The sequence below is a fragment of the Phaseolus vulgaris genome, chromosome 10 (genome assembly GCF_000499845.2).
Source record: "Phaseolus vulgaris cultivar G19833 chromosome 10, P. vulgaris v2.0, whole genome shotgun sequence".
Lineage (NCBI taxonomy): Eukaryota > Viridiplantae > Streptophyta > Magnoliopsida > Fabales > Fabaceae > Phaseolus > Phaseolus vulgaris.
The window spans coordinates 43,898,459-43,922,509 of record NC_023750.2 but is presented as its reverse complement, the minus strand read 5'-3'; the positions used below and the strand labels follow the sequence as shown (position 1 = coordinate 43,922,509).

At 32.3% G+C, this 24,051-nt stretch overlaps 4 protein-coding genes across 6 annotated transcripts; 1 reads left to right on the top strand and 3 right to left on the bottom strand.

Moving 5' to 3' along the window:
• Positions 1–1,283: 1,283 nt before the first annotated feature.
• Positions 1,284–3,428, bottom strand: LOC137818289 (cinnamoyl-CoA reductase 2-like). The gene is made up of 5 exons (XM_068621616.1): positions 3,197–3,428; positions 2,901–3,055; positions 2,598–2,783; positions 2,114–2,466; positions 1,284–1,767 (listed from the first exon to the last, which is right to left on the bottom strand). Exons 1-5 carry the CDS (start codon positions 3,399–3,401, stop codon positions 1,596–1,598), a joined length of 1,071 nt encoding a protein of 356 aa, XP_068477717.1. The 5' UTR covers positions 3,402–3,428; the 3' UTR covers positions 1,284–1,595.
• A 4,503-nt stretch (positions 3,429–7,931) lies between these two features.
• On the bottom strand, positions 7,932–16,964 carry LOC137818881 (sister chromatid cohesion protein PDS5 homolog D-like). Of its 3 annotated transcripts, none has more exons than XM_068622522.1 (14): positions 16,555–16,928; positions 15,050–15,253; positions 14,716–14,897; positions 13,592–13,718; positions 13,265–13,462; positions 12,896–12,955; positions 11,735–12,760; positions 11,541–11,636; positions 10,957–11,027; positions 10,175–10,226; positions 9,507–9,587; positions 9,209–9,249; positions 8,369–8,437; positions 7,932–8,275 (listed from the first exon to the last, which is right to left on the bottom strand). In XM_068622522.1, the coding sequence occupies exons 1-14, from the start codon at positions 16,660–16,662 to the stop codon at positions 8,230–8,232; spliced, it is 2,361 nt and encodes a 786-aa protein (XP_068478623.1). In that variant the 5' UTR covers positions 16,663–16,928; the 3' UTR covers positions 7,932–8,229. The 3 variants fall into 3 exon arrangements, with proteins under 3 accessions (XP_068478623.1, XP_068478624.1, XP_068478622.1); XM_068622523.1 differs by having other exon boundaries at positions 7,932–8,272; XM_068622521.1 differs by having other exon boundaries at positions 7,932–8,437; positions 16,555–16,964.
• Positions 16,965–18,678: 1,714 nt separating this feature from the next.
• On the bottom strand, positions 18,679–20,493 carry LOC137818287 (small ribosomal subunit protein eS12-like). Its single transcript, XM_068621611.1, has 5 exons — positions 20,383–20,493; positions 19,867–19,910; positions 19,089–19,377; positions 18,942–19,007; positions 18,679–18,859 (listed from the first exon to the last, which is right to left on the bottom strand). The coding sequence occupies exons 2-5, from the start codon at positions 19,872–19,874 to the stop codon at positions 18,800–18,802; spliced, it is 423 nt and encodes a 140-aa protein (XP_068477712.1). The 5' UTR covers positions 19,875–19,910; positions 20,383–20,493; the 3' UTR covers positions 18,679–18,799.
• Positions 20,494–21,703: 1,210 nt separating this feature from the next.
• LOC137818286 (probable CCR4-associated factor 1 homolog 6) lies at positions 21,704–23,391 on the top strand. The gene is made up of 2 exons (XM_068621609.1): positions 21,704–22,068; positions 22,326–23,391. The coding sequence occupies exon 2, from the start codon at positions 22,370–22,372 to the stop codon at positions 23,219–23,221; it is 852 nt and encodes a 283-aa protein (XP_068477710.1). The 5' UTR covers positions 21,704–22,068; positions 22,326–22,369; the 3' UTR covers positions 23,222–23,391.
• Positions 23,392–24,051: the final 660 nt, after the last annotated feature.

Sequence of the window (24,051 nt, the reverse complement as noted above, 5' to 3'; positions counted from 1 at the left end):
AGTATTTAATTAGTTATATAAGTTTTAGCTACCAATTATTTAGATTCTAAATTTAGTATCTAAACCTAGGTATTTAATTAGATATCAATTTATAAATTATTTATCAATAATATAAATTAATTTAGTTATCAATAAATTTTTTAGTTTTTAAAATAGTATCTAATTTGTTAATAAAACAACTAATTATTTTTTGTTTTTAAAATTGAGAAACTAAATAATTGGTAGTTAAAACCTTAGTTGCTAATTAGATACCAATTTAGAAATATTTAATAATAATAGAAATTAATTTAGAAACCAATTTTTTTTTAGTTCTTAAAATAGTATCTATTTTAGTTTCTATTGTAACTAATTATTTTGGTATCTAAAAATTGGTTTCTATTTCATGATTTTCTGGTAAATGATATATATGCAAGATTCAACGACAACTAGACCAATAACTCAATTTTTGTTCTTTTTTCCGCATTATTGAATCAAAACCGTGTAGCTATAAGTCAACATGTTACATTGTTCAACTTCTTTTCCTACCATGAAAAGGAACCTTCCACCAACTACCCTTTTCCCACAAATGCAACCAATCTTATCATTACAAGTTTGAGATTTTGAACAAAAAATGAGATACTTGTGGACAATATGGATTTTGAGTAACCAAGTTGGTATCTTTATTTCAACGTTTTGGAGAAACTGAGCATGCATAAGCCAAAGGTGCCACTAAGTTATTATTATTTGGTTTGAAGTGAGTTTTGAAGCTAGTGAGGTATAAAAAGCACTTTTGATCCACAGAAGAGAAATGGAAGAAGAAACTAACTCACATGGATTCAGGTAAACGGTGTCGAGCTTCAACCAAATTAGGGTCTCATAAACTAATAATCAATGGCAAAATACTAAATTAGAAGTTCTAACACTATATTGGTGTGTATTGGTCGATACTGGTCAGCAAGTAATGTGATTCGTTCTCGATGACTTATCGATCACATTAATATATATTAAAAACGTTTAATAAATGATAACAATGACAATTATGGAAATTCTTTACAATTATGATTATGTCCTACCAAATTTATGTGACATTAATATACCAATATATCTCTTTATAGATCAGGAATCATGCTATAAATCAATTAGCAACTGATATTTGATTGATTCGGCCAATTACAAACTCATGACTAAACACTATAAGTAAATCCTTTACAGTGGTGTAAGGTCAATATACACCAAACACCAACAATTAAAGGAGGAAACTTGAAGAGAAAAGTAAGAATTGAAGAGAAAAGTGAGAAGGTAAGTAACACATCAACAATTGTATAATCAGTTCAAAATATTATCTAACTCCTCTTTGTCCATACAAACAGAAACACTAAACCTTGAACCTAAACCATTGGAGGTGTTTAGTTTAACATCTTGAACTTGCTAAATATAGGTGGAAAATCCATTATTACTATCAATTTTACTTTTGCACAAGGCAACAATTAGCTGAACTGTGTTTCACAAGCTGAGAATACGCAGTTCTTAGGATCTTACATGAGTAATTGAACACAAATCCATCTAATAACTACTTTAAACTTGTTTATGTATTGCAAACTAGTTAGGATTTAACTTCAATAGGAGTGTTCTTGCTTTGGTGGCACAGCAAGGTGGCCGTTGTCTTGCAGATTTTTAACGGTGTCATACAAACTCTGCTTCACTGGGGTGAATTCCATTCCCAAATCTTTCAGCTTTTCGTTTGAAAATATGTACGGTTTCACTCTCGGGTTCTTTTCATCTGAACATCTGCACAAGTCAAACCTTATGTTAAGTTCCAATCTCTTGCACAATCATATCCAACTTCTTCAATCTTACATGTAATCATTTAACAATTATAAATGCATGTGGGGTGGTAGCTTTTCCAATTCCCATTCCAACAGTTGTTCTTCCAAGTAAAATGTGAAAGCTGGTCATTGACCTATTCTTGGTGGTTAAAGTGTTCTTTTGGGAGGCTAGAAAGAGTTCATAAAGAAGTAAAAGTTGGTATACCTACACTACAGCTCAAATACCTTTCTGATTTGACCCTACAGAGTTTTACATTTATAGTATCTTGGTAAAAAAATAAGCTGGTGGAAAGAGTAGAAAGTCTTACTTGGTGGGAATTGGATACTCTGGGAAAAACTTGGCCAAAATTTCAACGAGTTCACCACGATGCAGCGAACTTTCGGCACAGATGTAGCGACCAGAAGCTGAAGGAGTCTCATACACAAGAACATGGGCTAGTGCAACATCCTTGACATGCACGTAAGACTGTGTGGCATTTACATAGGTCTTAGCAGAACCAGTAAGGTACTTGAGGATGTGGATTGTGCTAGCATTAATGGTAGGTTGAAGCAATGGCCCAATAACCACAACTGGGTTCACCACAACCAAATCCACCCCTCTCTCTTTAGCCATATCCCATGCTGATTCTTCAGCCACCGTCTTCCCATAGCAATACCAGTTCTGCAAATTTCATTATCAGAACACACATTCCAACCATTTTTACATGAGAACTTATAAAGTCTTGTTAGTTCTACCTAAAAGCATTGAATAGGTATAGGAAAGAAGGAAGAAAGAAGAGTTAATTAGTTGACCTTGGTGTTCTTGCAGTACTCCAAATCACTCCAGAATGATTCATCAACCACCACATCCCTACTCGTGTTGGGGTTCATATACACCGTGCCAATAGACGAAGTGAACACCACTCGTCTCACTTTTTCTTCTGCAGCTCCTATTATCACATTCTTCGTTCCATTCACTGCTGGCTCCAACATCTCTTCCTGTTATACAAATTCATAAAATCGACTGAGTTTTGTACTGGTTCATATTTTCACCAAGTTATCTTTTTCTAGCTAATTACGAGAATTTATCAGTTTATGGAGAAAGAGAAAACTAACGGGGTTGTCGGTGACCGGAGAAGCGGTGTGGAAGACGCCGTGGCAACCGTGAAAAGCAGCTTTAATGGAGTCAATATCCAAGAGATCAACTCTATGCAGAGTGAGTCTCTCCTTGGCTCCTTCTAACTTTCTCAAATGGCCATTCTTCGGATCATCTGAGATAATCATTCGTTAAGAACAAAATCAAAACATAACATAGATTTCCGCTAATGAAGCCAACGTTAAATTTAAACAAACAAACAAACATAACGAAAATGAACTTAGTTCATGTATTTAGCATGCAATGCAGTACGTACCTGGGTTTCGAACGGTTCCTCTGACAGTGTAGCCTTTCTCTAAGAGAAGTTTCACAAGCCAAGAGGCTATGTAGCCGCCGGCGCCGGTCACGCAGACGGTTTCGCCGGAAACTGATGACGTGTCAGTTGGCATCTCGGTGGTGATTGATTGAGAGAAAAAGAATGAATGGGTGGATGAGAAAGAAAGGAATATGAAGATGAACATGCCCAAAGATGCCTTTTATAAACCTCCATGCATCTCATATAGAATAAACAAATTCCAATATAATAATTAACAATATCTATGTAGTATAGATACAAACACATACGACATGAAAATACTTAAAATTTTTACACGAATCTATATATTATATAATTATGAATTATATAAATTGACAATAAAGATTTATGTGTACAAGTATGTTTCAGATTATTTTTTGGAGGAGAAAGATGTTTTTCATGACGTCACAAGGATTTGTTTCATGACTGATTCACAAATATTTGTTTCTTATTTTTATAATCATAATAACAATTTATATAATAAAGTTTGAATTTTTAGAAAATTAATGTATTTTTTCTTTTTAAAATTATGTTAGAATCGTACTAGAATTGTCAGAAATCTAACAAATATTTTTTTAATTGGACATTTCACGGATACGTGTCCTACAGGTGTCATACGAGTGTCGGTGTTCGACACGCCATTTAAGAGGAATATCCGAGCTTCATAGACCAAGATTTAAGAGTAGGAATTAATATAGCTTATGTTTTAATTATTAAAAAATTCTCTGATTTATGAAAAAAGTATTTACTTTTTTTTTTTCAAAAGTCAAAACTATAGTACCAACAAACCCTAATAAATTTCATACTCGTTTTCCTCCGTTGTTCTAAGAGATGTTGTTTCGATGATGGTTCAGAAAGTCAAATTAATTCATGGTGCCCAATAGAGCACTGAAAATCACGTGACTAATTTTAAACCTAAAGGTTAAAATTAAAATTACAAAATTTAGAACTGATAGAGACAAGTAGTTTCTTTTTGAGACTTTTTTTTTCGCATCAATAATAGGCAAACACTATTTTTCTTTCATAAAAAATATTATAATTGACTTTATATTTCAATATTTTTTTACATAGACGTGGTTATTACATGTCAAACTGATTTTTTTTTAATCTGAACTAAAATATTAAAATATTTTAAGTTGATTTATTATTAGTGTAAATACTATAATACGTTACAAAATAGTTTGTTACGTAAAAAAATACTAAAAGATTTACTCAGATAGTTTCGTTACTTTAAGTACACCAAAAACTTTTTTAACCTTTTTTTTTATTTTAAATAACATTTTTAATGTGTATTTAGGATGAGATTATATGTTAGAGAACGTAATTTAGTTCTAAATCAACATTACAATATATCTAACTAAGATGAACACGTAATTTATATTATAGTTTGATTTTATTACTAATTTATATGGAATCTCTAATCGAATTTAAGATTTAATATAATATTTTATCATCTTGAAAAAGAAAGATTTGTTTGGTCCTATAATTAGAATCGAGTTCTTATGCTATCATTTTTTTTTCTCATTTTGAAAAAAAATTCCATGTTAAAAAGTTTGTATATTATCATTTTCTCTTATTATTTCTAACAAAACTGTAAATTACATAGGTGAAGAAAAAAAAATTCAACATGAAATCATAATGAATAAATTTGCATTAATCTCTTTTTCCATCACATAACAGAGCCACTTAATGAAACTAGAATATAAATTAAGGAAGGTATATAGAGTTGTCTAATTATTATATATACAACAAATTAATATTTTTTATAATTATATATTTTAAAATACTAACTACACTATTATTCTGATAAAACACTAAATAATACATGTTTGAGAGAAAAGAATGTAAAAAATAAATAAATTTATATGTTTAAGTAAAATTTAAAATTATCTAATTAAGAGTAATTAAATATTTTTTATCAATTTTTAAAATTATCTGACAAGGTGACAAAAATATTTCAATTTCTTTATAAAAATAAATTAACCTTCATCAGATCATCCTCAGATATTTATATCTTGATTAGGTTTTATTTCATTTAATTTGTTGCCATCCCTTTGAATAAAGTATAACTAACAATGAAATATATATGTCATAGTGGTCTAATTATACCTAAATTGTATATTTATGAAATGAATACCAAAGTTTTGATATGCAAAAAATGTTGGTGTGGGTAGGCAAAATTTTGGTTACCTATATTATTGGTTAATTATAGCTATCAACTAATACATGCACTGGATTCTTGTTAAATATCTTTGTAGTTTCTGTGTAATCATTCCATACATAAAAAAAAAATCATTAAATATCAACAAAATTTAAAAACAAAAATAATTACTTATTATATTAATTAAATTAGATATTATCTGAGATACTAAAAAAATTATTAATATCCAAAATAATTTTTATTATTAATAAAAATTTATAAAATGGTCTATAATAGAAACTAATTTAGAAAAAAAAATTAGTCTCTAAAATGGTTTCTAATTTAGTCACTATAGCAACTAATTATTTTTTTGTCTCTAAAAATTGGTTTCTATTTGATGGTTTTATTGTGGTGTTATATATCTAAATTAGCTACCACAAATTTAGCTATTAATATCTTAGATTTTAAATTGGTCTCAATTAGTCTTTGAGAGACTAATTTAGAATATAAGATATTAGTAGATAAAACATTGATAACTAATGGTTAGATACTAATTTAAAAACTACTTTATAAATTTTTATTAGTAATAGAAGCTACTTTAGATACTAATAATATTTGTAGTATCTAAAATGATCTCTAATTTAATCCAATAATTAATTATTTTGGTATCTAAAATTAATTGTAATTTGATGATTTTCTTGTAGTAGTATTTCACTCTGATCTTACCTTATTTATTTCTCTTAAAGATCCTACATGGATTAGAGATCAAGACATCATTTGATGTTATATATAAGTGGATGTAAACTTTATCTTATAAACTGATTTGATAAAGTTAAGTTAGATTTAAACTTCACTTCTTAATAACTTTAATTCATTCCCATAGTTCTACTTTTGGATGTCTCTTTGTGTGCACCCTCTTATTTTTCTCATCCTCCTCACAAAACTATGAAATTTAATTTGTCTCTTCTATATAAAACACTACAAGAAAATCATGAAATAAAAAATAATTAGTTGTTATATTTACTAAGTTAGATACTATTTTAGACACTAAAAAAATTATTAGTATCTAAATTAGTTTCTACTATTGATAAATAGAGTCTAAATTGATATCTAATCACCTACCAAGATTTTAGATACCAACTTTAAAATCTAAATAATTGGTAGCTAAAACCTAAATAATTAGTTAGATACTAATTTAAAAACTAATTTAGATATCAATAAATTTTTTAGTCTCTAGACTAATATCTACGTTAATATAGCAACTAATTATTTTTTATCTTTAAATTTTATTTTTATTTAATGATTTTCTAGTAGTATTACAAAATGCGAAGAGCCTATGTAATATTGTCCACCAGTTGTTTGAATAAATGTAAACGGGTGAGGTGAAAAGAGAATCGTAGTGCATAGATTTGTTTTGTAGCTAAGTGGGAAAGAAACATATGCTGCTAGCAAGTGCTTGGGTTGGTGCAAGAAACACATTCATAATTAGTCAAAGTGAAGAAGAAGAAGAAGAAGACTAAATCAACACTCAGCAACAACCACAATCAAACCAATTATTTACTTCCAAATTCCAATGTTGAAGGTAGTTGTGTGGAAACAGTATGGGAAAATGGGGAAAACTGTGATTTTTTTCAAAAGGGTTTGGTTGGTGAGAACTGCATTTCCTCTTTTTGACCCTGTGATGATGCAATTCAATGTTTTCAATTTACCAAAAATGCAGCTTAACATATACGATTCTGCTTTGAATTCTTTTTCTTTAGTACCATTGCAGACCTTCTGATACTGTCAAAGTTACTTCTAGAAATGCAATTAGTCATCACATTTTTTAATCTAAAGTAATAATTTCACAAACTTAATCCAAAGTTTAATCATTTTTCTATTATTATATTTTTTTTTTTTAATTTCCTTTTTTTTCTATCATATTGATCAAAGTTAACATGTGACACAAATAACAGATCACGTTTTATTTTATTTAAAAGTTGACTTTTTCACATCAGTATAAACACCACACCACATGTAATAATATAGTCATTATCAATTTAAAAGAAGAGATTTTTTTTTTTTTAAATTAAATCAAATTAAATAATTTAAAAAAGTTATTGTTGCAAATGGGAAGAGAGAGTATTTCTATTGATAGAAACACCCTAAATCCCCATTAATTGATTGAACTGGTGTAAAATTTAATCTAATAATACAATAAAAATGGTTAGATATTAGTATATGTGAATCAGGTTTCATATTAACTCAAATCCAATTTTTCATAAAAAAAATTAATATATTAAGATTAATTATCATTTTATTTGAGAAAAAAATTGTGTAAGAAAATATTAAAACTGAGTTTGTTAATTCAGATGATTAGATGATTAAGATCTAGTATGTTTCATGACAGTACTTTGCTATGTCCAATTCCTCATGCAATGGACCAGATATGTTATTAGGTAGTTTTGAGAGACCTGAAAAAAAACTCACCCAATGAAGCTAGTAGTTTATGCATGAGGGATCAAAGGTGACAATGAAATCATTTCCTCTGCCATTCAAAAATACAAGCCTTGCCCATCAACAGAAATGAAACAAACCCTTCTATTCTAACAAAAATACATGATACACATAATTTACTTACATGGAACCAAGTTTTGAAAATGGTGTGAATAAAACCCTTCTGAGGTAAACAGTCTTAGACACCATAATATGTCAAACCATTCTAAAGACTGTGAAGTTTAACTATGAAACAAAACATGCTAACTGATAATCCCTAGGATAAGCTAAAGTTACAAAAGCTTTAGAGCCAACTAGTAAACACTGCATTGAGGCCCATAGCTGGTATCCTTACACAACCTTCTCCATTTTGACAGAATTAGCTGTCCCTCTTTCGGTTTTTAGGCTTCTTGGAGTCTTTTCTGCTAAAAATTATCAGTGAATCATCACCCAAACCAGATTTGTCATCAGCAGCAGGAGCATCTGCATATTTCACAGATTCAGATTTGTGGACTAACCTGGACTGAGATTTGATAGTTGCAGCTTTGGATGACTCCAACTTTGATTTTCCCTTGCCTTTTTCTGATCTGTATATTATGAATAACTTGACAGTATAAGCTTAATATATCAGACAATAGCAAAATAATTGTGTAGAACTTAATTGAGAACACCAACTTAACAAGCATATAAGATAAAAGGCCAGTTATTGGTTGAAATCCAAGATAAATTTGCCTTTAGTATACTCCTTGATAGATCTTGCTCTACTAGAAGCAAAAACTAATGAGCCACAAAACCCAATATCATTAACCGGAGTAACATATTATGATGATGGGGCTCAAGCCAATTTATCATAGCAGCTACCCTTTGTCAAATAAATGACTTTTTTATAGATAATCGATAACAGGCTCAACTCCCAAGGCAGCATTTGCATCACCATGGGACAGTGCTCATGTGCAGAATCAACATTAATCAAGGTTTATTAAAGGATATGGATACAAGAGTTACAGAAAAATGCTAATATTAATTGTGTCTTTTCTAATTCTTAGCTCTTTCTCTTTATAGAGGTGTATAACCTTTATTTTGTCTGTTCTGATTCTAGTATTTACTTATTGACTCTTTGTTTTCCATTCTCTCCCTTTAGCTAGACCTATGATGAGTGTACTGCTCTATATATTCAGACCACTTGTTTTGATTTCAATTAAAAGAATAAAAAGAAATATTCATTATCATATCATTTGCCTTCCTTTTCTCTTTTGTTCATGTTCTATTTTATAATAAGGTTTGCTCTTGGTTCTGGGAAAGGAAAAAATAGTATAATATCAGTAATATTAATGTTCTGCAGATCAAATTATACTTACACGTCCGATGCTTCTGGGAGCCTCTGAAGTGCAAGCCCTTCCTGATGGCAGAATAACAGCATGCACGAATTAAATTTACTATATGATATCATATTATACACACACATGCACACAATAATTAAATAAGTGCCAAAGCTTTCATCTTTATTCACCTCATCTGATGAAACAGCAATAGTATGACAAATGACGCATGTACTTACAATAATTAAAACATTATTAAAGCACGATACTCACCTCATCTATGAAACAACATCAGCAACACACAAAGTAATTAATGAGCATCAAAAAATTTGCTCACCTCGTCTAACGAAGCATCAACTAGTTTCCAACGCTGTCTTTTGAGGTTCAACACTTCAACATCACCATCCGCATACAAAATCTATTAAAAGCAATTCACAGTATTGACAAATATAATTATTAAACTCATTCAATGGTTTATGTTTTTCATGCTAAGAACTGTAAGTCTAATTCACACGAATAATCTTGTTCCATAATCAATAGTTGAATTTCAATTATCATTTCTGTAGTAAATATTTGTGCACGAGAAGAGTGAAAAAAAGGAGATTGTATGATTAATTGATTAAAAATGGGGAAACAAGGAAATAGAGGAAAGTCTTGAACAAAAAGTCCATGGTCTTTAAAAGTTGAAGTCTTAAACTAAATTGTACTTTGTATTTGAAAACCAAAAAAAGAAAGATACATCAAAACTTATCACAGGATTAGCAAAAATGTAAATAAGAATGGTTTAAAAGAACATATGCCACCAACATATTATTAGAGTCAATGCTACTGTTTGCTACACAAGGACTACTTCAATCAGCATGTAACATGGTTTTGAGATAAAGAAGAACATACATAATGCATTCCAAATAAGTGGCAATATATAAAGCCTACATAAGCAAATATTAATTAATAAATTCTAGAGCTAGAAAACATAAAGATTAGCATCAATAACAACCATCTCACCTTGTGCTTTCCTTTGATAGGATCATAAGATTCGATAACACCTTCATAAAACCTGAAGTGAAGAATTTAACAAACAAAATCAAGCAAGAAACAACAGCTCGTACACACAAAACAAGTTAAATATCTAGTATTCTTAGCGAAAACTTCCAGAACATAGCCTGATTTGAATTATTTATATAAATCCCATAGCATATTTCTTAATTCAAGTGTTCTACACAACCCAATGAGCCACCCTAGAGAAAAGAGATGGTAGATGATCATATGTGCCTCCACTCTATTTTAAGTAGCACATGCAATCATCTTATGAGTCAACTGCATGAGTTAGCAAGACATGGACAGTGATTTTGAAATCTGAAAATTCAAAGAGAATGCATCAATAATAAACCTCTGCAATTTTGTTTTAACAATCCCCACCACAATATAAAAAATATAGCACATGAGAACTCTATTAAGCATTGACAGAGCAAGTACAAATTGTAAACAGATGGCTACAGTAAACCTTCATCCTTTACGTGTCTACGATTCCAAACATAACTACGATGTATAATATAGTTTCCTCTAAACATAGGTATTGTCATAAACCCATAGGTCATAAACATGAAACTACATGTTAGAGCCAAGATGGCTTAGCTTCCCCCCTATAGTGTTTTTCTATTCTCTTTTACCACTGCAGCATTGAAGGGCCTAATGTAGCTGAGGCTATAGTATGCTTACGTAGAAATTGGTAACAGACGAGTGCAGAGATATAAATAGGTCAAGAAATATGCCACCAAGATACTTACGTCTTATCTTTTGGCCACCATACCTTGATTCTACTACCAACAAATGAATTACCATGATGAGATTCAGATGCCTGAAGAAAAAAGGTACATCAAATGGTTATTTATTGAGAAGAAAAGGTTAACACAGTATAAATTAGGACAAAAAAAGTTAATAAGGGGAAATTTCCACCAAACAAACGACATTTGATAACAAAAATCTAATTAAAAGCACTCTGTCAAAAGCCTGAAAATTAAATGTTATGTGAAATATTTATTTAGACCGAAATTGCTGTGCAGTATGGAAAGTAGGGTACAATATTTTCACTGTGCGACTGCCAAACACATGCACATATGCATAGAGAGAAAATAGATGATCAGATATAAATTTTTAATCACGAAGTCAAACCAGCAGTAGGAAGGAAGAATACTGCCATCTGGTTAGCACAATTAGCACATACTAATAGTATCACGCATTAAGGACCTTCCAGAGTAAAACAAAAAAGAATACTGAGACATAATAAAATTTAAAAAATGGGACATTTCATGGTGTGTTATTGGAAAAAACTGAAATTTCACAAACTACACACAGAATTTAAAATGCATACCTCAGCATTCACATTACTGTGTCTTCTCCTCAGCCTTGCTTGTAAGGTTTCCTTGACACCATTTAATGTTTTACTTGCAGATTCTGCAATCAGCTCCTAAAAAGTGGAGATATCAACCCCAAAACACAATATGTGAGCTTTTACTGATATATTATGTGTTGTACTGGGGGATTGTAAAAAGATACTAACTATACCTTCACAGCTGATGATTTGTAGAGGCCCTCTTTAGGAGTAGCATCAAGCCTCCTCCTTTTCCTAACATTTGTTTGAGTTGAGAATCTGCCCTCTTTAATATTTTCTAGCTCATCATTCATAGATGACTTGTGTTTCCCCTCATCTCCACATGAAACGTTAGGCTCCCTATTAGCAGCTGATTCTGGGCCCATGACAAGTTTTCCATCAATCTTTACAGAAAATTTGATTTTCCTAATGGGTTTTTGTTCAGAGATATTCCTTACTTCAGATTCCTTTACCAACCTAACTGTTGGGGAATCCAGAGAAATCTTCTCAGGCAGACAATTCAAGTTGTCTTTTAACATTGACAAAGAATTGGAATGAACATCTTGATTCCCTGTGCTATTTAATTTCCTTCTCCGACCTCGTTTGATATGACCATCAGAAATAGCATTATTTATAGAAGGAGAAGGATCAGTATTACCATTAGTTTTAGGTTTAGAAGCTAAAGCTTCACAACCTTTACTTGTATCATTGCCAATATTGTGAGTCCTTCTGGATTTGGCAGGTTTTGCTATGTTCTCACTTTTCGGCTTACAAACTAGAGTTTCACTTACAGATTTAGGCTTTTGATGCAACTTATCTTTTCTGGAAGTAGGCTTTTCAGAAGATGGAAAAGGAGACTTGGATTCACGAGTCTTTCTGGACAGTGTTGATTTTTCCACTTCAGTTTCCCGATAAATCCACGAGTGATCATAGCCTTCTTCTGCATTCATTAGAGAATTTGGCTTACGCCCCCTCTTCCTTGACACAGTATTCAGCTGAGTTTCTGATTTTGGTTCCTGAACAGACTCTACATTGTCAGTTTCCAACTTGGCTTTTGCACTCCCTCTTTCAGATTTCTTGGTAATTTCAGAACGAGATCTCCTTTTTGAACCAGTTTTTTTTATAACTTCATCCATAGTGTCCCTTCTGTTTGACTTTGTATCATCCAAAATTTGGACATCTCTCTTACTAGAATCATCGGGTTCATGACCCTCGGTTTCCTGATTAAGAATCAAGTTAAAAGTTTAATACTGCACAATGACTGGTACTTTAACAAAGCAAGCATTGCAATTGTATTTGCAAGGGAAAATTTAAAATCAAAATAACTAATTGAGAAGAGTAGAAGATAATTTTACATCATATGGCTGTTCCTTTGCTTCTTTAGGAACATTAAGCTTGTTACCAGCTTCCTGAGCCTGAAGCATTGCAACATAATCAATCCTAACATCAATCTAAGTCAAAGACTAAAATCAAGCAGCTTGTTAATTTCTCTTCTTCAGTACATCTTTCTTTTACAAAGCATTGAGCACCATTATCTTTCTCAAAAAGAACTAATTTTAAGGCGATTCTTTTAGTAAACATACTAATGAATGAAACAACAGCCACAGTCAAGTTCTAGAGAACTTGCAGACATCAGCTAAATTAGTTCCATGGTTTCCAATATGAAGCCTATCACATATTAGCTATAACAGTTTATCTGATAGAGTAGTGCAAATAACACAAACCACTGTCTTCTTAGAACCATTTGCATCATCGCGTTGGGGGGATTCAGATTCATTCTGGCAAATATCAGTTACTATCTGTGCATACTCATTTAGAGCTCTGCCTGAGGACTCCACTGCCTTCATGAGATAAGGCTTGAGCTTGGCAGTACAGTTTCTGATTACTTTCTCACCCAATGTCCAAGACATAGGTGAAATAGTCTGGGAAAATAAATAAAACCAGATTGACAAAGTTATGCAAAAAAAAAGGACATGAAACCAATTACTAAATAAATAAAAGAAAGAAAAAGAAAAGAATACAAGAAATAGATATAATGCAAAGCATGTTACCTGATTTTCATTTCCTACACTATCCAACAGAGGTCTAAGAAGATCCAGGGAAATTTGTTCACTTTCTTGTAAGATCAAGGTCATTATTGATTCCATTGAATGAAATGCATGACACGGATGATTTGACCTTTAAATTGACAAAATATTAGTAATTAATAATTGTGGAAGTGAATGAAAACTTAAAAAAGTGGGAAAAGTAAAAAAGGAAAAGTTAATCAACTTTTGTGTAGGTAACAAGCAAGCTGCCTCTTCATCAGCCTTTACAAATACAAAACAACTTCCAATGTTTCATCTATGATCTACTAGTCATTGGCAAAAGGAAAATGCAAAGAAAAATCTGATTTCCTCGGCTACAGCACTTCATGTTTGAATATGAATAACACAAAAGAATTCACAGAAAATTGTTTCGTCTCCAGAAGAACCTCAAGTAAATGACAGGAAACTGCAAAACAGAGCCCTGTTTTACTAAAAGTATTTACTCAAATTTCTTGTCTTTCTACTAATACTAAGGTGATATTGGTAAAACAACTGATTCAAAACACTCATACAAACAAGAAAGAAAATAGAGACTCTAGATTAAAATCATCAGAGAGCCTTTATATTACAGCAGCTTAACCTGCTAGGCAGAAGCTAATAAATGGTTTTAAATCAAACATGGACAATGCAAACACCTCAGGATCCTGGGTTAGATTCCTCTCCGTGATTCACACACTTGAAACATGCTCACCCTCTCCTATTCCTCCTCTGCCTTTCATTGCTTTCATCGCAAATTTGCAATAGTTATCTCTACTATTCTGATCGCCCTCATGAAAACCGATCCCATGCTTCCGCTCCCTATCTCCCAAACATTCACCCTAGCAATGGGAGGGTGTCTAACATGTGTATTCAAGAATAATCCGGAAAGCATGCAGATAAGCTGGTACATGATTAATTTCAAATATGACCCTCTAGTCATGTGAAAAACTTCAATATGCTTCATCAAAATTGCAGAACTGTTTAAATTTTAACAATTTCAACACATCTCAAATATCCATAAGAGGCTATGTTCATTTGTTAAATAAGTAATTAGATATAATGAAACATATCAGGAAGAAACAGATAAAGGCATATTGTCAAGCTCTAACCTTATAAATCTCAAGAAATGCTGAAACATTTCAATAACCAGGTCATTACACTCAAGGTCCAGCATGACCAAGCATAATCTGACCTTATTGACATTATCAAGTAGGGTAAGCGCTTTTTCATAGCCACAGCCAGATATGTGAGACAACTTCTCAAAAGATGCCACGGTGAGCTTGAAGATTTCCTGCTCAACAAGAAATAAAATGATATATTCTAATTTGAACAAGAAAAATTATGTTTAGAAAAAATCATTAACATCATTTATGGTATACACTATACAATATAGTTGAATAATTTAAAAAGGAAAAATCCAATGTATCAAACTAAAATTGCTACCTTCATTTGTTCATCATCATAAGGGGCATCTGGCGCTGTGATTCTTGTAATCTCAGAGAGGCAAGATATAACTAGAATCTTAACATTCTCATCTGTGTGCCTCAAAAGTTCATCTGAAATCAATGCCTTCATGGAAGGTACAAGTGATTCTTGAATTGGCTTACTTGGTTCTTGATCCACGGTTGATAATACAAGCTCCAATTTCTAAATGTAAGAAAACCAATAAAGTCAAAGTTCAATCAAGTTTGGAAGGCCTGTTGTAACAATGTTGTTAAACTTTGTTCCAAAATTCATAAGAAAAACTGAAATATATGGGGATAACTCCCTATGTTGTTACTCGAGAAGGGTCAAACCTGATATCAACTGATGGAATGAACAAAACTCGTTCTAAATATCCATATTTTAGTGCACAATTTGTGAGCACGGGTCAAATATCAAAATAAGATTTGCTTACATTTAATCAACAAGCAATATAATATAACTTGTGATCAAATGGGATTTTATGGTTCTGGTATCTAGTTTGGAAGTGTGCTGCCTTCACTGTTCAGTACAAGGATTTTATCATTTTTGAAGGGAAGTCCTCGGACATTGTTCTTTGGTGAAGGGTGTCCTACCATGCAATTGTGCTGCTCAAATGAAAGTGTGACCTCCCTTGAATATAGAGGCAGGTCAACAAAGTGTATGTGGCCTTGTTACAGCCAGGCAGTGCAGAAGGCTTCCCAAACCTCGCAAAGGAAACTTTCCCTTTTCTCAAGGCGATTTCTATAGTTCACTAGTACAAGGGAAGGTTGGATCCCTTCACAAGGCAGTGACTTTTGCCTTGCTCTTGCCAATGTATCCACCTCTTCAGGGTGAAGTACTCTGGCATGGCATCCCAGATTTCTATCTGTAAAGGGAAAGTAAACCCCTCTCCCCACAATCATCAAGGAAGCACCCAGATAAAAAACATAATCAGTAATAACTAATAATTCAATTAAGCACCAAAGAGCAAATAGAAAACTTAATCTTCAAGGAGGCTTTGGACTTCCAAATGGGATTTTAAAGATGGACATTGGACAGTCACTCTATCCAACAAAGGATTCAGAAATTGGAAAAGGAATTTTAAGGAACCCACCCCATAAGAAAAGTAAATAGAGTCACACAGACCACTCAAAGTCAGAAAATTGAAGAAAAATGAAAACCTGAATGCTGCAGAAAAAATGGAAGACATGTTGGATCATGAGAATAATCACAATAATAACTTTTAAAATACAAAATCTACAGAATCTCTTTGATAAATATCCAAAATTTGGGCGTCCAAATACATTTGAGGTCAGAAATACCAAACATCAACATAAACAAATATCTACACCGAACCACATGGCAACAAAAGATCTGTTGAACAATGATGGTCCAACTGCTAGAAATTCATGATCAATTTCACAAGACAGTGGAATTCATGGCACAAAAAATCAGCAGAGTGATAGAAATACATGCATGTAAAAAAGCAGATGAAAGATCATTACATGAAGCAGCTGCATAAGCTTGTGAACTGAAGAGCCCTTGAGGAGCTTCCTCCCCAAATATCTAAGTTTTTTTGCCACACTCCTCTCTGTCTCATCAGGAGAGGCCATTTTCAGGTCAGAATGTTTGCACAAACAATCAGGCCTTTATACTCTATAACCCTAACTGGTGAGGTCACTGCAAATATCCCAGCAGATGCTTTGTGAATTCAGGGGCCTGAGGGATGTGTTGCACGTGCACATGCAAACACACACATATGATCACCTTCACAATCCACCAATGAGTTTATAGTTCCACCCATCATTCACTTTCTTTCTGCCTCCGTTTGAAAACTCCTATACACTGTTCTAAGATTACTTTTGTTTTTTCCTTTAGTTAACCTTAAAGAAAAAAAAAATCCTTTAAAAGGGTCATTTCTTTTCTTCCTCATTGGCACTTTAAGGCTGTTTTTGAACATTGAGAACAGTGCTCATGAACTTAGTTTTGGTAATAACCTTGCTCCAATTACCATTATACCACTTCCTCATTAGACTTGAAGTGTTGAACTCTTTGCACTGAGAGCTTATGTGTCACTGACACACACACATACCTGGTTTTGCTCCTTCACGCTTTGTCAAAAATTCTACCACAACAGAGACATGTTTGTATCCTTAACCCAAAATTATATATTTTCATGTTGTTGGCTATAAAAAATGTTACAAGTAAAAAATTATTTGCTTTCAGTATAAAGTTTAATTTTCAACATATTTTTTAAATAACTATCACAAAAGTCAACAATATTATCATATATATATATATATATATATATATATATATATATATAACATTAAAAAAAAGTCATATACAGTGACAGTTGACAATGCTATTGTAAACTTTCATTTTAAACAAATATTAGAATCAACAACTTCATCATCAACTTTCTTTTTTAAAAGAACTAGGGGTAATTCTACAAGAACATTGTCGACTCTCACAAATTAAAAATACATTAATTAATTAGGTCAAAATAAGAAAGAAGATTTTTCTCTAAATTTGATAACAGATGTGTTCACTTACACTATTCACATATAATTTTTTTACCTTGTAATTTTGTGTCAATTTGGGAATTTTTTTTCGGCTGGAGTAGGAAAAAACAAATAAGGTTAGTGTAACACTTTTTATTTAATTTAAGTACATTGTAATTTAAAGTGCTTTGACAATATATTCAATTATAAACTATCATGTATAATAAGATAGCTGGCTTTTATAATAATTAATTTAAAAGTCATACTAGAAAATATTTTCAATTTATTGACTATGATAAAATATTTATGATAAAAAGTACATGAAAAAGAAACGTATAATTTGTATAGACAAAGTGTGGAAAAAATTATAGAGATAAATGCTTCTTGCATTCTCATATATTTCTACTTACACACTTATTAATAGTATATAACTTCTTCATCATTGTTTTAAAAACTAAACCCTAACCAATCAAAGATTTTTCAGTTTCATTCTAAAATATATTTAAAGATGTTTACGAATATATTTTTTATATATTTTTAAAATTGACAATAAAAAATGTATTTCGATGTTACCTTAAAAAATATATTAATAAAAATATAATATTTGAGAATTCAAATGGATGGTTTTCTATTTATAATTTGAAAATAGAAAATTATTTGCTTACCTAACATTAATTATTTGCTTATCCTAAGATTAAAAAAACATTTAAGTTTAAAGAACTCTTTAAAGAAAATCCTTTTAAATTTATAGTAATACTTTGACCAACATTTATAGCACTTCTTCGTAATAGAATAAAAATAGTGTGAAGAAGTTAAATTAAAAAATGTTTGAGAACCAGATTTCATATAAAAATTATTATTATTATTACACGAAAATGGACATGTTTTATATGTAATTAGTCAATAACAATGATAATAAAAAACTTTAATTTAGTATAAGTAATTAAATATCTTAATGAAAACAAATAAAAGTTCCACCCCACTTTGAAGAAAAAACTAAATTAGAGTGGTTATCTTATCGGCTAAATTACTCTTTAATGATTAATTTACTGCAAATATGAGAAACATTCTAGTTAAAGTAATAGCAATGCATCACATAATAAAAAAGTAACAGCAACACAAGGATTGAGGCAAACTAAACATTCAAAACCAAAATAGATATAATCCTGCTACAAGGCAAAATTCATTCTCATTGAAAAACCGCAAAATAAAATGTGGTGTGCACAAAATCTATAAATCTTGCAACTCATTGAGACTTGACATGCTGCAGAACAACGTTATAGGCTTCATGCTCCTCACCGAAATCCTGCAAGATGACAATAGTTAAATAATGATAATGCAATGAAGAAAACACTGAACAAATATTTTCATTTCTAGACAGTTAATACCTTGACAACCACACAGGAGCAACCAGTGACCTTCCTAGCTTTTCCTTCGGAATCAATCTTGCACAACTGCATGGAGAACGTAAAAGAAATCAGTTTTGAGGTTCAAATTAAATGAAATTGATAATGTTTACTATCAAGAACACTTACACCAGCCCATTCACCCAAGGTCTTTGCACTAGGAACAGTGAGGAGGCTAACATTGTGCTCTGCACAAATGGCCTTGACAAGTTTAACATAGTCAGGCTGGTCACAGTCTTCTGCCAGAACACAGAGCTGTGCAGCATGCTTCTCAATCACTTTTGCAGCCTCGTGAAGGCCTCGGGCAAGACCACCATAAGCCAGAGATTTTCTGAGCACAAGTTGTAAGGCAGTCATGATATCCATGGGCTCACCAGGAATGGTAGCAGCTGGCTCAGCTGGGACAACAACCTCTTCACTGCAGGAGAAAACATCATGGACAAAGCAAACATACACGAATTAATAATTGGATAATGAAATACTATTTTCAAGAGAAACACGACTATGACACACTACCAGAAAAAAGAGGACATTTTTTACAAGTACCCTAAAAAAGCATCATTTTCCATTCCATCGCAAGTATGCTATTCTTATAAATATGATGAACAGAGTAACCCATGCGGGAATTGATACTTCGATGATGGTAACCTATTCTCAAGAGACGATATCATAATGAAGACAACTTTTTTTAAAGCCCCACCAAAGATCATTTAAATTCGTTCCTAAATGTATAATATATAACAATAATGCGACTGTCTGGTTTTTAAATTCAATTATCTAAACAATGTATAAGCAAATTCAGAATACAACGATTTGAAATATAAAGGAACAAACAAAAGTTATGACCCTATTAACACCAGTGATGATTACTGTAATTCAATCACAGACGAAAGCAAAATTACCATACCCTGACATTTTCCTTGTAGATAGATAAAAACAAAAATCTCCTTCCTGCACACCAATAACAAAAAGAAATCAGATATTGAGAGCATCTACAATAATATCGTTAATTAAACGGCTCATATTATTTTTTCTATACTGTGCTATGAAGCGAGATTGAGATCATTTGTTACGAAAGCCTTATACTTTTTAATAATTTTTTAATATTGGGTTATGAAGCAGCATTCAGATATTTTACTAATGCGTTGCAAGCAAAACATTAAAGGGAAAATTATCTGTTTGGTATAAGGAGTCAGATCTTAATCTATGAAGCAGCATTCATAAACAGTACTCATTCTGCAATTACCAATGCCTTACCTAACAGAAAACCTAAAATATTTCACCACAAACACAATAATTTTAAAACGAGAAAAAATAATAATTTAGCACGATTTGAAGTAGATGCAGATTATTCGAAGTGTACCCAATATACAGTAATACTTAAACCCAGACTTAAACATAGAAAGAAGTAAGACAGAGAAACCTTTGAAGCTGATGATGCTTGCGCCGAAACCAGTAGTTGCTGAGAACGGTGACAACAATCTTATAACCAAAGAGAAACCCTAGCAATTAAGTCACTTTTTATATACTGAAATGTGACTCTAAATCTAAAATTGGATTCTATTGGGCCCGTGTGGACTTAGTTGTTGACTTGGGCCTCTTCTGAAAAGTTGGGCTCAAACATGACATTAGTAAGACTGTTTCTTTCTGCAGCTCTATATATTCTTCTGTCACCTCCATATAAAACAAAAAAATACCTTTTTATCCTTCTTGTGTCATCCCATATTTTGGAACACATAATCTGGAAGTTAATCTCATATTTGAAAATAGCTTACGGATTATGTAATCCAAAATATATTTTAAAAAAATGGTATTCTGAATTATATAATCCATAACCCTGGATTTGTGAATAGTTTTCGGATTATATAATTCGGACACGCATTTGAAAAGAGACTTTCAGACTACATAATCTGAAAGCTAATATAAACTTCCAGACTACATAATTCGAAAGTTAATTTAGACTTCAAAATTATGTAATCCAAAAATTAATCATACATTTGAAAAAATGTTTTTAGATTACATAATTCAAAAGCTAATTACGAATTTAGAAAAAAAAACATTCAATTATATAATATAGAATATTACTTAGGATTATTTTTGAAATATTAAAATTTTATGGAGGTGGAAGAAATACATATGGAGGTGAAAAAAAAAACGTAATAAGGTTATTTCTTCCTACACCTTCATAATTCCTACACCTTTCGTAATTTCTTTTGACATTTTATAAATAAATAAAGAATTTGTTTCAAATTGTGCAGCACTAAAGCCGTAAATATTTTTCAAATTGTGTAAATAAATAAAAAAATCACAATACAAAAGTTCTTTTTATTAACTATATAACTTCCAAATTATACAATTTAAAAAGATGGATAATAAGTGAGAGGTAAATTATTTACCTTACATATTCAAAACATACAAGGCTGCCAATAAACACTAGTGATAAACACACCTCCCCTAATTACTAAATTAACATATGTCAAAAGTTATAATTTAACCTGAAATTTATTAAAAATATAAAACACAAAAGGTCTACTTAGTAATTAAAAATTAAAAATACCAATATTTCTATAAATTTTAAGCATGTGTATTTTGTTATTAACATATAAAATTTTAGAAAAACGTTTGGTAGGATGTGATTAGTTGGCAGCTGTCTAAGAGTTTGTTTGTTTGGCATTGAAGGATAGAGAATCGTGTACACGTTTTGAACCGTTTAAAAGAGGTTTGTTTGGGCAGAAGGATATGCTATCCCAATCCCAGAGGCGGAAGTGGAACAACTGGTTCAGTGTGAATGGATAGATGGCTGTAATTGATAACTAATAATTAGTTTTTGTTTGTGTCTGGAAACAAACAAACAGAAAAAAAAAAAGATATTAATATGAGAAAAAAAGAAGGTGAAAGGGAAAGTGGGAGAAAAAGGAATCCAATGAGATGAGAGGAGAGAACCACTAATTTGTAACAAAATAATTTGATTTCCTCCTCTTTCGCCCACTTCTTCTTTGCCCCCTTTTCATCTCAAAACAAAAAAGAAAACCCTAGAACGGGAGAGATTTCATTTCCCCACAAATCTCTTCCTTCTCTATCCTCCTTTCTCACTCTTTTCCCACCCCAGGTTGTTATCATCATCATCATCTTCTCACAATTTCTCGTCAATCAATTCCTTATATGTTTTCTCAAATTTTGATTCTGAAATCTTGATTTTGAAATTTTGATTATGAAATTTTGATTGTGGAATTTTGATTGTGGAATTTTTTATTCTGAAATTTTGATTCTGAAATTTTGATTGTGGAATTTTGATTGTGGAATTTTGATTATGGAATTTTGATTATGAATTTTTGATTGTGGAATTTTGATTATGGAATTGAACAGATCCATTGAAGTGCGCAATAAAATTGTTGTCGTGGTTGCAAGGAATGCCGCTGATTTTACCCAAAAGCGATTCGATCCAGATTCGCGAGGTGTGGAACGATAACCTGGAAGAGGAATTCGCGTTGATTCGCGAAATCGTGGACGATTACCCGTACATCGCGATGGACACGGAGTTTCCGGGGATTGTTCTCCGACCGGTGGGGAATTTCAAGAACAGCTACGATTACCATTACCAAACCCTAAAGGACAACGTAGACATGCTAAAGCTCATACAATTGGGGCTCACCTTCTCCGACGAGTACGGCAACCTTCCCACGTGTGCCGGCGCAGGGGATGTCGACGAGGAATCGCATTCGTGCTGCATCTGGCAATTCAATTTCCGGGAGTTCAACGTGAACGAGGACGTCTTCGCGAACGATTCCATCGAGCTTTTGCGCCAGAGCGGGATCGATTTCAAGAAGAACAACGAGGACGGCATCGACGCGCACCGTTTCGGGGAGCTTCTCATGTCGTCCGGGATCGTTTTGAATGACAACGTTCATTGGGTTACTTTCCATAGCGGTTACGATTTCGGGTACTTGTTGAAGCTCTTGACGTGTCAGAATTTGCCCGATACGCAGGTGGAGTTCTTCAATCTGATCAACATGTATTTTCCCACCGTATATGACATCAAGCACCTCATGAAGTTCTGCAACAGCCTTCACGGCGGTTTGAACAAGCTTGCCGAGTTGTTGGAGGTCGAGAGGATTGGGATTTGCCATCAGGCGGGTTCCGATAGTTTGCTTACTTCGTGTACGTTCAGGAAATTGAAGGACAATTTCTTTAGTGGCTCTTTGGAGAAGTATGCTGGTGTCTTGTATGGGTTAGGTGTTGAGAATGGACAGGGAGCCCATTGAGGACAAAAAAAACAAAAATCAATAAAAAAATACAAAATTAGAAGAAAAAAATCTTTTAAACTTTGGTAGATCTCTTTGTTTGAGTTGCTGTATATCTGGTGAAATACCAATCTCTATTAATGTAAACCTTTGGCATTAAGTGTCTTTATTAATACCTTCGTTCATACTTATCCTCCATGTTGTTTGTGAACTCTGGTTTTGTTTTAGCCTTTCAACCTGAACCAACTTGCATGTTTTGATCAGTGTTCAGGGTACAAGTTGACCTGCAATTTCCTGTCAAAAAGCAAGCAAATAATGCAGAAGCAAACCTGAGTGTTGCGGGTTATTGCATGTCCGTTCCCTGTGATGCCAAACCAGACATGTGGTAAGGTTTGTTTTTGTGTTATGCATGCTTTTGATTTGACTTTTCAGGCTAACAGCCATCCTGGATGCCAGGCCAAACACATTTTTTAGCCACTGAATTTGGTTTCTCTATGGCATGATTGCAAAATGATAGAATGATTCTTGTCGTTTGAAGCACTGTGACCAGAATTTTTTTCATCCAGAAGGTTTCTGTTTTTAGGGAAGGGATGTGGTCAGCCAGTTGTTGAGAGCCACCAACTGGTTTTTGAACTTTTTCTACCCTCGAAAGTGTTATCCATTGCTTCGATTTTCTTGGTAGCTGAGCTCGTATAACATAAAAGGAACTTCACTGTTTTGTTTTGTTTTTTATTTCAAGTGAGAGAAAACAATGCTGTTGCATTAATATACTTCCTTCCTATCAGACATAGAATGCCAAATGATAACTAGTTTGGAGGTAAAGCCACAGTTTATATTAACTTTACCGCATA